The sequence below is a fragment of the Nuphar pumila genome, chromosome 1 (genome assembly GCF_984573655.1).
Source record: "Nuphar pumila chromosome 1, dmNupPumi1.hap1.1, whole genome shotgun sequence".
Lineage (NCBI taxonomy): Eukaryota > Viridiplantae > Streptophyta > Magnoliopsida > Nymphaeales > Nymphaeaceae > Nuphar > Nuphar pumila.
Window position 1 is genome coordinate 15,507,622 of NC_143249.1, and position 16,780 is coordinate 15,524,401.

Sequence of the window (16,780 nt, forward strand, 5' to 3'; positions counted from 1 at the left end):
TTACCCAAAAGGATCTTGCAAGAGCTTATTTCTTGCAAGAAAAAGTAAGAACCACAAAACAAGGCGACATGAGCATACAAGATTACTATAGTGCTCTAAATCCTTTGTGGGATGAATTGGCTCTTTTAGAGCCTAAATGGGTATCTATGGAGGATGTGGTTCTAAGACAAAAACAAATGGAACAAGATAGATTGTTTCAATTTTTATTTGGGCTTCGTCCCGAATTTGAACAAGTGAGATCCTCACTTCTCCATAGATCCACGTTTCCTCCCTTAGAAGAAGCTATTGCCGAGATTACTCAAGAAGAGACTAGGCATAGCATGGGTAAAAGCATAGAGGAAGTTCTTGCCGTATCTAAACCCGGCAATCATGTTAAAACATACAAACCACCTCATTTTGGTAAGCAAGGGAGTGGTGGAAGAAAAATGATTATATGTCACCATTGTTATGAGCCGGGACATATTAAACCCGTTTGCCCAAAGCTAAATGGGGCATTCAAGCCAAAGGTGGCTTCCGTTGAAGAATCCACCACCAAAGAAGATGACGGCAAGAACGGGGATCTCAAAGACACTCTTGGACAAATCTCCTTGGCTCTTCAACAAATCTTAAAGGTCACTTCTTCCACCTCCGGTGCCGCCATTGCCTCATCATCACCTCCCGGTACGTACTCTTGGATTTTAGATTCCGGAGCCTCTTTTCACATGACCCCTCATGAAAATGCATTAACCAATGTGCACACCAATTCAAAAATGTCTTGTGTCTCTACGGCCGATGGAACTTTTCTCAAAATAAATGGTGTTGGAACTCTTGATTCTAAAAATGTTCAAAATTTCCTTGTTCCAAAAGTTAGAATAGTTCCAAAATTAAATCTTAACCTCTTTTCCGTTTCTCAAATAGCCGACCATGGATGTGAAATATCTTTCTCATCCCAAGGGTGCTTTGTGCAGGATCTCCGGTCCGGGAAGCGGATTGGGCAAGGCCATAGGAAGGGAGACCTTTATTTTATGGATAATTTAATGCTTCCAAATACCTCATTTTGTACTTATGTCCAAGACAAAAATATTGAAACTTGGCATAAAAGGCTTGGACATCCAAGTTACTCTAAAATGTATCTTTTTCCTTTTGGACACAAGTTTTGTAAAGAAAAAGATATCAATTGCAAAGATTGCATTTTTGGCAAAATGAAGTCTACTCCTTTTCCTATTAGATCCTTTGTGACAACAAGACCTTTTGAATTGGTGCATTCCGATGTTTGGGGGCCATCTCCGGTTCTATCTAAAGGTGGTTATTCATATTATGTTACTTTTATCGATGATTATACTAGATATGTATGGATTTATTTTCTTAACTTTAAATCGGAAGTTTTTAACTTCTTTAAAGAATTCCATGCAAAAATTCAAAATCAATTTCAAAGTCAAATATCCATTCTTAGATCCGATTCGGGTGGAGAATACTTATCAAATGATTTTCAAGCATATCTAAAACAACATGGCATTTGTCATCAAAAATCTTGCCCAAGAACTCCTCAACAAAACGGTCTAGCGGAAAGAAAACATAGGCATATTTTGGAAACCACTAGATCCTTACTCATTTCTAAAAATATTCCTAAAAATTTTTGGGCCGAAGCCGTGTTAACCTCCACCTATTTAATCAATAGGATGCCATCTTCAAAATTGAATAATATCTCTCCTTATGAAAAACTTTTTAATATGACACCCGACTACAATCGTCTTCGGATTTTTGGGTGTAAATGCTTTGTTCTTTTACATAAAAGAGATAAATTGTCACCTAAAGCAATAGAATGTGTATTTTTAGGATATGGTGAAAATCAAAAAGGCTATAGATGCTTTGATCATAAAAACAATAAGTTATTTGTCTCCAAAGATGTAACCTTTTTAGAAGATGAAAATGGATTTGACATATTGGAAAAATCAAATGAAATTGATTATATGTTTATCAATGATCTTTTAGAAGATTCAAATGATGACTCTTTGAGTCATCCGAAAATTTTAGAAAATACTCATGATTCTCATGATGATGATGTATCACCAACTAATGGTGACAATATCCAAGTATACACTCGGCGTGAGGAAGCCCAACCTATTAGTGCTTTAGAAAAATTCTTGCGGCTTAATGAACCCCTAGAAGAAACCTCCCTTAGGCGTTCTTCTAGAGAATCAATTCCACCTAATAGGTTTGTCTCATATGAAACTCTTTCACCTAAATATAGAGCTTGTCTAATAGCCTTGCATTCTTACTATGAACCCTCCCATTATAATCAAGCAAAAAGTATACCTCATTGGGTTGAAGCAATGAAAGTTGAACTAGATGCTTTAAATAAAGCTAAAACTTGGGAAATAGTTCACCTTCCTCCAAATAAGAAAGCTATAGGATGTCGATGGGTCTACAAAGTCAAAACTAAAAGTGATGGTTCCCTAGAGCGCTATAAAGCTAGATTAGTTGCTAAGGGATACTCACAAGAATATGGCATCGATTATGAGGAGACTTTTGCTCCCGTGGCTCGCATGACAAGCGTTAGAACTTTAATTGCGGTAGCATCATCTAAGAAATGGCCTATATTCCAATTAGATGTTAAAAATGCCTTTCTTAATGGTCAGTTGAATGAAGAAGTATATATGGATCCTCCGCCGGGAATCAGTGTTAACCAAGGTCAAACCCTTCGGTTATTAAAAGCCTTATATGGTCTTAAACAAGCCCCTAATGCTTGGTATGATAGATTTAGTGCTATCATGTTACAATTGAGATTTCGCTCATGTTATACTGACACTGCTCTTTTTGTTAAAAATGCAGGTAATAGTATCATCATCCTTCTGCTTTATGTTGATGATATGATCATCACTGGCAATGATGAAAGCGGTATTCTTAAAGTTAAAAATATGTTAAAACATAATTTTGATATGTCTGATCTGGGTTTTCTCAGGTACTTTCTTGGCATAGAAGTTGCATACTCTCCTCGAGGGTATATACTGTCACAGATGAAGCTTGCTGCAGACATATGTTCCAAATCTGGGATTTCAGATGATAAAAAGGTGGAGACTCCCGAGGTTATCAATGCTAAACTACGACTGGAGGATGGAGTTCTGCTGGACGATCCTACGCCCTACCGGCAACTCATAGGCTCCCTCACCTATCTGACTATCACCAGGCCCGATATTGCTCATGCTGTGCACTCTGCAAGCCAATTTCAGCATGCTCCTACATCTGTGCATATGAGTGCTGTGCTCCGGATCATTCGATATATTAAAAATACTTTGACTAAAGGGCTATTCCTATCCTCAATCTCTTCCTTAGATTTACTAGCTTATACTGATGCTGACTGGGGAGGAAACCCAAATGATCGAATCTCAACTACTGGCTTTTGTGTATTCCTAGGAGATTCGCTAATTGCTTGGAGGTGCAAGAAACAGCAGAAAGTCTCATTGTCTTCTATTGAAGCAGAATACAGGGCTATGGCAACCACTACAATGGAGCTGGTGTGGCTTCGAAGTCTTCTTCAAGATATGGGAATCGAAATTACCGGGGCTTCGAAGCTTTGTTGCGACAACAAAAGTGCTATCTACATTGCCAGCAACCACACTTTCCATGAGAGGACGAAACATATTGAAATGGATTGTCATTATGTACGTGATGAATATCTTCGTGGGACAGTAACACTGCCATATGTCACTTCAGAATATCAACTTGCTGATTTCTTCACCAAAGCCCTGCCTGCTCCTCGCTTCTTGTTCCTCCTTGGCAAACTTTCGGTCATTCCCCCGTAAAGTTTGAGGGGGGGTGTTAAAACATATGTAATAATACCATAATACCCGATAGGGGTATTATGGTCATTTCACAAAGTACCCCATAGGGGTACTTATTTTGTTTCTCGTATTTCACTATTTTTTATTTTTATTTTTATTTTTATTTTTGTATTTTTTGGGTACCGAAAAGGGGCCCCACAATGGAGTCGTTGAGGGCCCCAACGGTCACATATGTGACCGTTGGGGGCTCCCAACGACTCTATTGGGAGCCCCTTTGGTCTCCTCTTCTTATAAATAGGGGGAACCCCCCATGTATGTGGTATTGCTCTTGAGAGCTCCTCTTCAATAATAGTGATATTATTTTTCATGTGTGTAGCCTTTTTATAAGGCCCTTTGTATATCCCTTAGTGGATTTTCTCTCTTGTGCTTGTTGCATTTGTCCGTGTGGGACATAGTGAATGCTTTAGCATTCTTGGTTTCTTCCGCTTATTTCATTACATGCTCTTCTTCTTAATAAAGCTAGTTGAGTAGTTATATATTATTGTTTTTTGTATCTCTCTTCGTTTGTTCTCTTGTGAGTGATTAAATGGAAGGGGAACAAAAGATTGATCTCTCCTTCAAGCTCAATGGCTCCAACTACATGATGTGGGCCGCCGCCATAGAGAACCTCAAAGGTAAAAAACTTTGGGGATACGTTATGGGCACCATTCCGAAACCACAACTCCAACTCACTAAGATGGATTGTGATCAAGAAAAAGCTCTTGAAGGAAATGCACGCATGAAGGCCATTGAAGATCACCAATCTAAAGTAGAAGATTGGGAAAGTAAGCATGCGAAGATTCTTGCTTGGTTCATGAACAATGTGGAGCTCAAGATTTGCGCCAACATTGCTAAGTTTCGGATGGCTAATGAAGCATGGTTCTTTATGAAAGGTATGTTTACTCAAAAAGACCTTGCTCGTCAATTCTTTCTTCAAGAAAAAATCTGGACTATCAAGCAAAGAGAAATGAGTGTAAGGGATTACTATAGCACTCTTGGACCCTTATGGGATGAGCTATCTTTACTAGAACCAAAGTGGGTTTCTAGTGTAGATGTGGAGCTAAGAAGAGAACAAATAGAAAAAGAACACTTCTTACAATTTCTACATGGGCTTAGGCCCGAATATGAACAAGTTAGATCTTCCCTTCTTCATAGATCTAAGCCTCTTCCCTTGGAATATGTCATAGCCGAAATATGTCAAGAAGAAACTCGTCTTGGCATGATTAAAGGAGGAGATGATGTTTTGGCCGTATCTAAACCCGACAATCATGTAAAAGCCTATAAGCCTCCACACTTTGGAAGGCAAAATAATTATAATGGCAATTATAGAAAAGTCATTTGCCATCATTGCCAAGAACCGGGTCACATAAGACCTAATTGCCCTAAGTTGAATGAAGGGCCTAAAAACAAGGATACTCCTATTACGCCACCTTCATTGATGACTACACTAGATATGTGTGGATCTACTTTCTCAATTTAAAATCCGAAGTCTTTGACTTCTTTAAGAAATTTCATATGATAGTCAAAAATCAATTTTCAAGTAATATCTCTACTCTTAGATCCGATTCAGGTGAAGAATATCTATCAAAAGAATTTCAAAATTATTTAGAAATAAATGGAATTTGTCATCAAAGATCGTGTCCTAGGACTCCTCAACAAAATGGTTTAGCCGAAAGAAAGCATAGACACATCATGGAAGCCACTAGGACACTCCTTATTTCCAAAGAAATTCCAAAGAGTTTTTGGGCCGAAGCCGCCTTAACCTCAACTTACTTGATAAATAGAATGATATCTTCATCCTTACAAAATACATCTCCATATGAAAAATTATTTGAAAGAACACCCGATTTCAATAGATTAAGAATTTTTGGGTGTAAATGTTTTGTCCTTACACATAAAAGAGACAAATTATCTCCTAAAGCTATTGGATGTGTTTTCTTAGGATATGGAGAAAATCAAAAGGGTTTTAGATGTTTTGACTTGAAAAATAACAAACTCTATGTATCCAAAGATGTAACCTTTTTGGAAAATGAAAATGGTTTTATGAAAACTAAAGATATTGACGAAAGTGAATATGCTTTCTTATTTGATCTTCTCTCCCAAGAAGATGAGACTCCTCAAGAAGAGGAAATCTCTAATGAGTCATTGAATGACCTAGAGGATATTCTTCTTGACAATGTTAAAGATGAAAGTGATAGACCAATCCAAACCTATGTTAGGCGTGGTCAACAAACTCAAATGAGCGCCTTAGAAAAATACTCTCAAGAGTCCAACATAGAAGAAACTTCTTTAAGGAGATCCGGCCGAATCTCCAATCCTCCTAATAGGTTTGTTTTCTATGAGTCTCTAAGTCCAAGGTATAGAGCGTGTCTAATTGCGTTACACTCATTTCATGAACCTTCACATTATAATGAAGCCAAAAACATTCTCCAATGGGTTGAAGCCATGAACTTAGAGCTTAGTGCCCTTGAAAAGGCAAAAACTTGGGAAATAACTTCATTACCCACTGGAAAGAGATCGATTGGATGTAGATGGTGTTAAAATATACATGTAATCAATATATTTATATATATATATATATATAAATATATATATATATATATATATTCACCCATACCCGATAAGGGGTATTTCTGTAAAATCGCCCAATAGGGGCAGTATAGTCTTTTTCTTTTTTTTACTTTTTCTTTTCTTTTTCCTTTTTCTCCTTTTTCCTTATTTTTTCTTTTTCTTTTTTGTGCATTAAATGCACCTTCATTGGGGGGCCCAACAAGGAGTCGTTGGGCCCCCAACGGTCACAATTGTGACCGTTGGGAGCCCAACGACACCTTGTTGGGTCTCCCAATGGTGCCTTTTCTCTCTCTTCTCTAAACCCTCTCTCACTCCTCTCTTGCCTATAAATAAGTGGGGTCTCCCCCTTTGTAATGTGTGGCTTCTTCAAGCCCTTTAGTGCATTTATAAGATTTTATGCTTTCTAGCCATTATTGGCCTTTGTGTATGTCCTCTTTTGGACTTGTTTTTTGATTTCTATGTGTGAATGTCCATTGTAGGACATACATTTCTTTTCCGCATATTTCATTACATGGTATCAGAGCCTTGGTTGTGCTCTTGATTCATATTGTTTGTTGTCTTGTTCTATCTCTCTTTGCTTGTCCTCCATTGTTGATTATATAATGGAAGGAGAACAAAAGATTGATCTCTCCTTCAAGCTCAATGGTACTAACTACATGATGTGGGCCGCCGCCATGGAGAACAACCTCAAAGGTAAAAAGCTTTGGGGATACGTTATGGGCACCATTAGGGAACCTCAACTTCAACTTACGAAAATAGATGGTGATCAAGAAAAAGCCCTAGAAGGAAATGCTCGCATGAAGGCTATTGAAGATCACCAATCCAAGGTTGAAGATTGGGAAAGTAAGCATGCAAAAATTCTTGCATGGTTCATGAACAACGTGGAGCTAAAGATTTGCGCCAAAATTGCTAAATTCCGCCTAGCAAATGAAGCATGGTTCTTTATGAAAGGTATGTATACCCAAAAAGACCTTGCTCGTCAATTCTTTATCCAAGAGAAAATCCGTACCATTAAGCAAGGTGAAATGAGTGTAAGAGATTACTATAGCACTCTTTGCCCTTTGTGGGATGAGTTATCCCTTCTTGAACCTAAATGGGTATCAAGTGAAGATGTGGAAATGCGAAGAGAACAAATGGAGAAAGAACACTTTTTCCAATTTTTATATGGGCTTAGGCCCGAATATGAACAAGTGAGGTTCTCCCTCCTTCATAGATCCAAACCACTTCCCTTGGAAGATGCAATAGCCGAAATATGCCAAGAGGAAACACGTCTTGGTATGATTAAAGGAGGAGATGAAGTTCTTGTCGTGACTAAACCCGGCAATCATATGAAAACCTACAAGCCTCCACACTTTGGGAGGCAAAATAACTATAATGGCAATTATAGGAAAGTCATTTGCCATCATTGTCAAGAACCGGGTCATATAAGACCTAATTGTCCAAAGATAAATGAACCTCCAAAAGGTAAAGTTGCTATTATTGAAGAAATCCCGCAAAAGAAGGAGGAGCCAATGAAAGGGAAAGAGTCATTCTCCCTTGCTCAACTATCTGAAGCACTTCAAATCCTACTCAAGTCACCATCAACTTCGGGAGCCGCCATTGCCTCTTCTTCTCCTTCAAGTACGCCTTCTTGGATTCTTGACTCAAGAGCATCTTTTCATATGACCCCTATTGAAAATGGACTATCCAATGTATGTAGCAACTCCAAAAATTCCTTTGTTTCCATCGCCGATGGTACCTCTTTACAAGTTAAAAGTTTTGGAACCTTAGATTTTTCAAAAGATTTTTTTGTGCCAAATGTAAGAGTAGTATCTCAGCTTAATTTAAATCTTTTATCTGTCTCTCAAATATGTGATCATGGATGTGAAATCTCCTTCTCAACCCAAGATTGCTCTATACAGAATCTCCAGTCCGGGAAGCGGATTGGGCAAGGCCATAGGAGGGGAGATCTCTACTACATGACCAATTTGAAACTTCCTACTAACTCATTTTGTAATTATGTCCAAGATAAAAATATAGAAACTTGGCATCAAAGACTTGGACATCCAAGCTTCTCAAAAATGTACTCCTTTCCTTTTGGAAAGAGATTTTGTAATGAGAAACATTTTGTTTGTAAGAGTTGTATTTTTTGAAAAATGAAATCCACCCCCTTTCCAAAAAGAACATTTGTGTCAAAAAGACCCTTTGAACTAGTTCATTCGGATGTTTGGGGTCCTTCTCCAGTCATATCAAAAGGAGGATACTCATATTATGTTACCTTCATTGATGATTTCACTCGATATGTGTGGATATATTTTCTCAATCTAAAATCCGAAGTCTTTAACTTTTTTAAAAAAAATTCATATGATTGTCAAAAATCAATTTTCAACTAATATCTCCATTCTTCGATCCGATTCCGGTGGAGAATATCTATCAAATGAATTTCAAGAATATTTGGAAACCAATGGAATTTGTCATCAAAGGTCATGTCCTAGGACTCCCCAACAAAACGGTCTAGCCGAAAGAAAGCATAGACACATCTTGAAAACCTCTAGGACTCTACTCATTTCCAAAGAAATTCCAAAATGCTATTGGGCCGAAGCCGCCTTAAGCTCTACGTATTTGATAAATAGGATGATATCCTCATCTCTACAAAATATATCTCCATATGAAAAACTTTTTGAAAGAACACCCGATTTTAATAGATTAAGAATTTTTGGGTGTAAGTGTTTTGTCCTTACACATAAAAGAGATAAGTTATCTCCCAAAGCTATCGAATGTGTGTTCTTAGGATACGAAGAAAATCAAAAGGGTTTTAGGTGCTTCGATCCCAAAAACAACAAACTATATGTTTCCAAAGATGTTACATTTTTAGAAAATGAGAACGGTTTTGAGAAAAATAAAGATATTGATGAAAGCGAATATGCTTTCTTATTTGATCTTCTCTCTCAAGAAGATGTGACTCCCCACATTGAGGATGTTTCTAATGATTTAGAGGATACTCCTCTTAGTAATGCTGAAAATGGAAGTAATGATGTTGAAAATAGGTCAATACAAACCTATGCTAGGCGTGGTCAAGAAACTCCCATTAGTGCGTTAGAAAAATATTCTCAAAGTTCCAACCAAGAAGAAACCTCTTTAAGGAGATCTAGCCGGATCTCCAATCCACCAAATAGGTTTGTTTCCTATGAGTCCCTAACACCTAAATATAGGGCATGCCTAATTGCATTACACTCTTATCATGAACCATCACACTATAATGAAGCCAAAAACATTCCTCAATGGGTTGAAGCCATGAAACTAGAACTTAGTGCCCTTGAAAAGGCTAAAACTTGGGAAATAACTTCATTACCCACTGGAAAGAAGTCTATTGGATGTAGATGGGTCTTCAAAATTAAAACTAAAAGTGATGGGTCATTAGAACGTTATAAAGCTAGGTTGGTAGCCAAAGGGTATGCTCAAGAGTACGGAATAAATTATGAAGAAACCTTCGCTCCCGTAGCTAGAATGACTAGTGTTAGGACTCTTATTGCAGTTGCATCCGTTAAAAAATGGCCTATCTATCAATTGGATGTTAAGAACGCATTTCTTAATGGCGAATTAAGTGAAGAGGTCTATATGGATCCTCCACCAGGAGTATCTATTGGTGAAAACAAAATTCTTAAACTAAAAAAGGCACTATATGGGTTAAAACAAGCTCTGAAAGCTTGGCATGACAGATTTAGCAGTGTAATGACTAGTTTGAATTTTCGTTCATGTTATACTGACACTGCGTTGTTTGTGAAAAGTGCAGGATCTTCAGTAGTGATTCTCCTACTATATGTTGATGATATGATCATCACTGGAAGTGATGAACAAGGAATCCATGATATTAAGAAAGTTTTAAAAGAAAATTTTGATATGTCTGACCTTGGTTTCTTAAGATATTTTTTAGGTATTGAAGTTGCCTACTCTCCCCGAGGGTATATTCTCTCTCAGATGAAACTTGCTGCTGACATTTGTTCCAAATCTGGAATTTCCGATGATAAGAAGGCAGACACCCCTGAGGTCATCAATGCAAAGTTAAGGTTGGAAGATGGAACACTTCTCGAGAATCCTACTCCCTACCGGCAACTTGTTGGGGCCCTGACCTACTTATCCATCTCTCGGCCAGACATAGCTCATGCAGTTCACTCAGTCAGTCAGTTTCAACATGCACCTACATCTGTGCACATGAGTGCAGTCTTAAGAATAGTCAGATACATTAAAAACACCATAACTAAGGGAGTTTTGCTTTCCTCTTCATCATCTCTTAATTTAATTGCTTATACTGATGCTGATTGGGGAGGAAACCCTAATGATAGAGTCTCAACTACAGGTTTTTGTGTTTTCCTAGGTGACTCTATGATCTCTTGGAGATGCAAGAAGCAGCAAAAGGTGTCATTATCCTCAACTGAAGCGGAATATCGTGCAATAGCCACTACAACCATGGAGCTTGTATGGCTTAGAAGTCTCCTCAATGATATGGGCGTAATCATCTTCACTCCTTCGAAGATGTGTTGTGATAACAAAAGCGCCATTTACATTGCAAGCAATCACACCTTCCATGAGCGGACTAAACACATAGAGATGGACTGCCACTATGTTCGAGATGAATACTTAAAAGGAACCATAACACTGCCCTACGTCACATCCGAGTACCAGTTGGTAGACTTCTTCACTAAAGCTCTTGCTACTCCTCGTTTCATGTTTCTTCTCAACAAGCTTTCGGTTGTATCCCCGTAAAGCTTGAGGGGGGGTGTTAAAATATACATGTAATCAATATATTTATATATATATATAAAAATATATTCACCCATACCCGATAAGGGGTATTTCTGTAAAATCGTCCAATAGGGGCAGTATAGTTTTTTTCCTTTTTTTACTTTTTCTTTTCTTTTTCCTTTTTCTCCTTTTTCCTTATTTTTTCTTTTTCTTTTTTGTGCATTAAATGCACCTTCATTGGGGGGCCCAACAAAGAGTCGTTGGGCCCCCAACGGTCACAATTGTGACCGTTGGGAGCCCAACGACACCTTGTTGGGTCTCCCAATGGTGTCTTTTCTCTCTCTTCTCTAAACCCTCTCTCACTCCTCTCTTGCCTATAAATAAGTGGGGTCTCCCCCTTTGTAATGTGTGGCTTCTTCAAGCCCTTTAGTGCATTTATAAGATTTTATGCTTTCTAGCCATTATTGGCCTTTGTGTATGTCATCTTTTGGACTTGTTCTTTGATTTCTATGTGTGAATGTCCATTGTAGGACATACATTTCTTTTCCGCATATTTCATTACAGATGGGTCTTCAAAATTAAAACTAAAAGTGATGGTTTATTAGAACGCTATAAAGCTCGATTAATAGCAAAAGGATATGCTCAACAATACGGTATAGATTATGAAGAAACTTTTGCACCCGTAGCTAGGATGACCAGTGTTAGGACTCTTATTGTCGTTGCGTCAGTCAAAAAATGGCCTATCTATCAAGTAGATGTTAAGAATGCATTCCTAAATGGTGAATTAAATGAAGAAGTTTACATGGATCTTCCACCAGGAGTATGTATTGATAAAAAATAAAATTCTCAAACTTAAAAAGGCATTATATGGTTTGAAACAAGCCCCAAAGGCTTGGCATGATAGATTTAGTAATGTAATGATAAGTTTGAATTTTCGTTCATGTTATACTGACACTGCTTTGTTTGTGAAAAGTGCAGGGTCTTCAGTAGTTATTTTACTACTTTATGTTGATGATATGATCATCACTGGAAGTGATGAGCAAGGAATTAATGATATTAAGAAAGTTTTAAAAGAAAATTTTGACATGTCTGACCTTGGTTTCTTAAGATATTTTTTAGGAATTGAAGTGGCGTACTCTCCTCGAGGGTACATTCTCTTTCAGATGAAACTTGCTTCTGACATTTGTTCCAAATTTGGTATCTCCGATGATAAGAAGACAGAAACCCCTGAAGTCATCAATGCAAAGTTAAGGTTGGAAGATGGAACACCTCTCGAGGATCCTACTCTCTACCGGCAACTTGTTGGGTCTCTAACCTACTTATCCATCACTCGGCCAGACATAGCTCATGTCGTCCACTCTGTCAGTCAGTTTTAACATGCACCTACAACCGTGCACATGAGTGTCGTCTTAAGGATCGTCAGATATATCAAAAACACCATAACTAAGGGAGTTTTTCTTTCCTCCTCCTCATCACTTGATTTAATTGCTTATACTGATGCTGATTGTGAAGGAAATCCCAATGATCGAATCTCAATTACAGGATTTTGTGTTTTCTTAGGTGACTATGATTTCTTGGAGATGCAAGAAGCAGCACAAAGTATCCTTGTCCTCAACGGAAGCGGAATATCGTGCTATGGCCACTACAACCATGGAACTTGTATGGCTAAGAAGTCTCCTCAGTGATATGGGCATTGTCATCTCTACTCCTTCGAAGATGTGTTGTGACAACAAAAGCGTAATTTATATTGCAAGCAATCACACCTTCCATGAGCGTACTAAGCATATTGAGATGGATTGTCATTACGTACGTGATGAATACCTAAGAGGAACCATAGCACTACCTTACGTCACATCCGAGTACCAGTTGGCGGACTTCTTCACTAAGGCCCTTGCTGCTGCTCGTTTTTTGTTTCTCCTTAACAAGCTTTCGGTTATATCCCCGTAAAGCTTGAGGGAGGGTGTTAAAATACATGTAATCCATATATATATATATATATATATATATACATTGTCTAATATACCCAATAGGGGTATTTTAGTTATTTCACAAGTACCCGATAGGGATACTTGTTATTTTCCTTTATTTTTGTAAATCTTTTTGCACTTTATTTTTCTTTTTATTTTTGTTTTTTGCTCACATAAAAGGGGCCCCACCATGGAGTCGATGGGGCCCCAAACGGTCACATTTGTGACCGTTGGGGGCTCCCAACGACTCCATGGGGAGCCCCTAGGTGGCTCTGCTTTTAAGGCCATAAGGTCATCCCTCCTCTCCTTCTTTTGTGTATATATAGGGGTGAACCCCTCTTGTATTCTTCACTCTTGAGAGCTCTCTCTCTTTTTCAATAAGAGACATTTATATTTTTATGTTGTGTTGTCTCTTGTGGGTTTGGGTGTTACCTCTTTTGTTGGTTCATTAGTGGGTATTGTAAGTGCTTATCACACTCTTTGTTTTTCCGCATATTTCATTACAATATAGACATTCCTATTGCACTCAGGAAACAAAAAGGATTATGCACCTCATGTGACATCCTCTTCATCACTTTGTTCCCCACCAGTCTATATCTAAGTCACTAATGAAAAACTAAGTGTTTGACATTAAAGACATGGGAAACCTTTATTACAACAACAACAACTACGCCTTCATCCCAAAACAATTGGGGTCGGCGATATGAACCAACAAAGAAAATCATTATGGGTCTTCCACATTAAAGACATGAGAAACCTTTATTACTTCCTCAAAATTAAGGTTCTTGGTCTCTTAGATCAAGTAAGGTATTGTACAATCACAAAGACGTGTATATGGGGTACTATCTCATAGATATAAGCAACCTTATCTACCTACTGACCATTCAACTAAACATATCATTCACAGTAAACATAGTTGCTAGGTTCACTCATGCCCCTCTCCTTGCACAAGATGGCAATGCACAACATTTTAAGATACTTGAAAAAGAATCTTGGAAAAGGGCTTGTCTACGCTAACCATCACTATTATAATTTCGAAGATAATACTAATGTGCATGGGTTTGATCTATTAGAAGGATTGCCTCTTGGTAATGTGTATATGCCAGCAAGAATTTAGTTCTCTGAAGGAGTAAGAAGCAGAATGCATTTGCTCAATCAAGTGCTCAGATTAAGTATAGACGCTTTGTTTATGAGAATGATATGTTTTTATCAAAATAATATAAAATAAAAACTGAGTGTAGAGCTATGCCACATGAATTTGTAAAGGACATTGGCTGGCTTTCATTTTAAAAGGGAACTCTCTATGAACTTGTATTTTAATAAGCGGTCAATAAAATTGCTTGTAACATAGTCTACCATGAAAAGGCAAACATTGATTATCACCTTATTTGAGAGAAGATAGAGGTGAAATTATTTTGTGCCACACATGCATGATCACAATAGGTATTGGCTGACATCTTTACAGAGATGGTGACAAGAACAAGGTTCTTAGATATTACTAGCATCTTGGGAATGATTGATATCCTTTCTACAACTTGAGGAAGAATGCCTAACAATAGATTTTTGGGTGAGGGTAAAGGAGTAAAATGAATGGAGAACAAAGGAAAAGAAGAAAGATAAATAAAAACAGATCAGGTGGCAATCATGTCAGTTCACGAATGACAAGTTCTACCAAACCACGGCCACAAACAAGGATATTACATGAGATATTGCCTCCAATAGGGTAAATGATTCAGATGCAATAGAGTTTCATTTTCAGGGGAATAAGCTGGGAACAACAAGCTCCAAAGAGAGAGCATTTTATACATGGAGAGATGAACCCTCTTGGGTTGCAATATTAAGCAGCTCTGACAAAGCCATTTGACATAATAACTAATGGATACCGAGGCAATTTGGTAAGCCAACAGAACCATAGAGGGAGAATCAAAATGTGAGGAATGCACCACAGGCGCCAATCCATTTCTGAAAATGGGAACAAGGGGAACAAAGAACCTTTTTGTGGAAATCAAGACAATAAGAACCAAAGAGCAAAAAGTTTAGGAACCAAAGATTGCACTATAAATGCAATCTTGGCAAGGGCATGAGAGAGAGAGAGAGAGAAAGAGAGAAACTGTCGTCATCAGTAATAGAAAGTCATGTGGGATGCTGTTGCTTCTAGTGGACGTTCATTGTTTATGAAATGCACACTTCACTAGGACCTGTTTGCTTCAACGGTAGAAAGGCGGCATGCACCAAAGAGATCTAAAAGATTCATTCAACTTAAACCATTAGTTGGACAAAAACTAAGGCAACCCAAAACTGGACAAAAAAACAATACTGTCCTGCCAACTGCTAGCTGCTTGAGCATTCCAGTTTATTTCTTTGACACCAAACTAATAACAAACTAAGCATGAATAAGGTCATGGTTATAAACAGCAACACAAAGTACTCTTTTTCCATGGACAAAGTAAAATTAAAATGACAGATACCATAAACAAAAAGCTAGATTGTTCAACAACGTGCCTCTTCTTTGAAGCATAAACAAAGAACAAACTCACTGTAAATGAAACCTGCTTTCCTAGAAAGTGGAATACTTAATACCCCACGTGAGACACATGCAGACACAGAGACACACATATATTCAGGATGTATCTTGTTTTATTGTGCCTCTGGTGAATAAGCACAAGATTCTTTTTCTCCCTACTTCAGTGTGTGCAGATATAATGTGTTTGTGTATGTGCATGTATTTGTGTTTAGTTCCAATAGGCACATATATATCTGTCAATCATATAACTGATCGCTTCTATTTTTAACAACACATTAGTTCACAACAGTCCACAATATAAAAGAAAATTACATTAAAGAATATCATATTTTGGTGATTGGTAGATTGGCAAAGTCCTCTATATATTGAAAGAATTGCAAGAAATGAGCTAAAGTGGTAAAAGGAAAAAGTTACCAGGTGTGGGTCTGGAGTTGTTTGCTAGTGCATCTCCTGAATCTGAAGAAATCAACTGTCGATCCTTCTTTTTCTTTCTTTTAGCTAAAGTAATATAGACAAAAGCAGCCAAGAAGAGTGCAACAATGACTATAGTCACAGATATACCAGCAATTGCTCCCGTACCAAGTCCTGCTTTATTTGAGTTTCAGCGCGACTCATAAAGTTAAGTGGATTACACTACCAACAACTTGGGTATTTGTTGGAGAGAAGTGCTTATAACCAAAACAGAAGAACAAAAACAGCAGAAAAAATAAGCTACAGAGTCGAACCTTTTGAGCTGCAAAATGGCAGAGATATTCTGAGTTAGAGAAATGAAAGATGGTCCAAGGTAAGTGAGTTCATAACCTAATAAATATGTGCAGAGCCTATCCATATAAAAAAGTATGTGCACACTATTTATGTTTAAGAGAAATTTTCACTATGACAGGGCATTTCACAACATTGAATGTATGATAAGGGTAAGGACTTAATGTTAAGTACAAAACATATAGCTTATAAAATAAAATGACAAGAATACCACAGACTGTATTAACATCTAAACAGATATTTATAAATGAAAAAAGACAGAAGACACCTTTGCATAGCAAAACTAGTCACACATATAAGAGATATCATATACATGAACCAAGAACGTCGAAGGGAGAAACAGAATTGACAGAAAGTGGAAACGCAAAATAAGGGCTTTTTAGATTCATGCGAAGAGAGAAGCAAGAAGTGGCTAGGAAATGTTTAAGATGTGA

The 16,780-nt window shown here is 37.6% G+C and overlaps 1 protein-coding gene across 2 annotated transcripts in view; it reads right to left on the minus strand.

The window, feature by feature from the left end:
• Positions 1-16,780, minus strand: part of LOC149848100 (chitin elicitor receptor kinase 1-like) — an 88,350-nt gene that overhangs the window by 67,231 nt on the left and 4,339 nt on the right. The window contains exon 3 of one of the 2 annotated variants that reach the window (XM_090019079.1): positions 15,999-16,169. In XM_090019079.1, the coding sequence (XP_089875205.1) occupies positions 15,999-16,169 (171 nt within the window). Of the gene's footprint in view, positions 1-15,998; positions 16,318-16,780 lie in introns of both variants that reach the window. The other variant, XM_090019157.1, reaches the window with a different exon arrangement.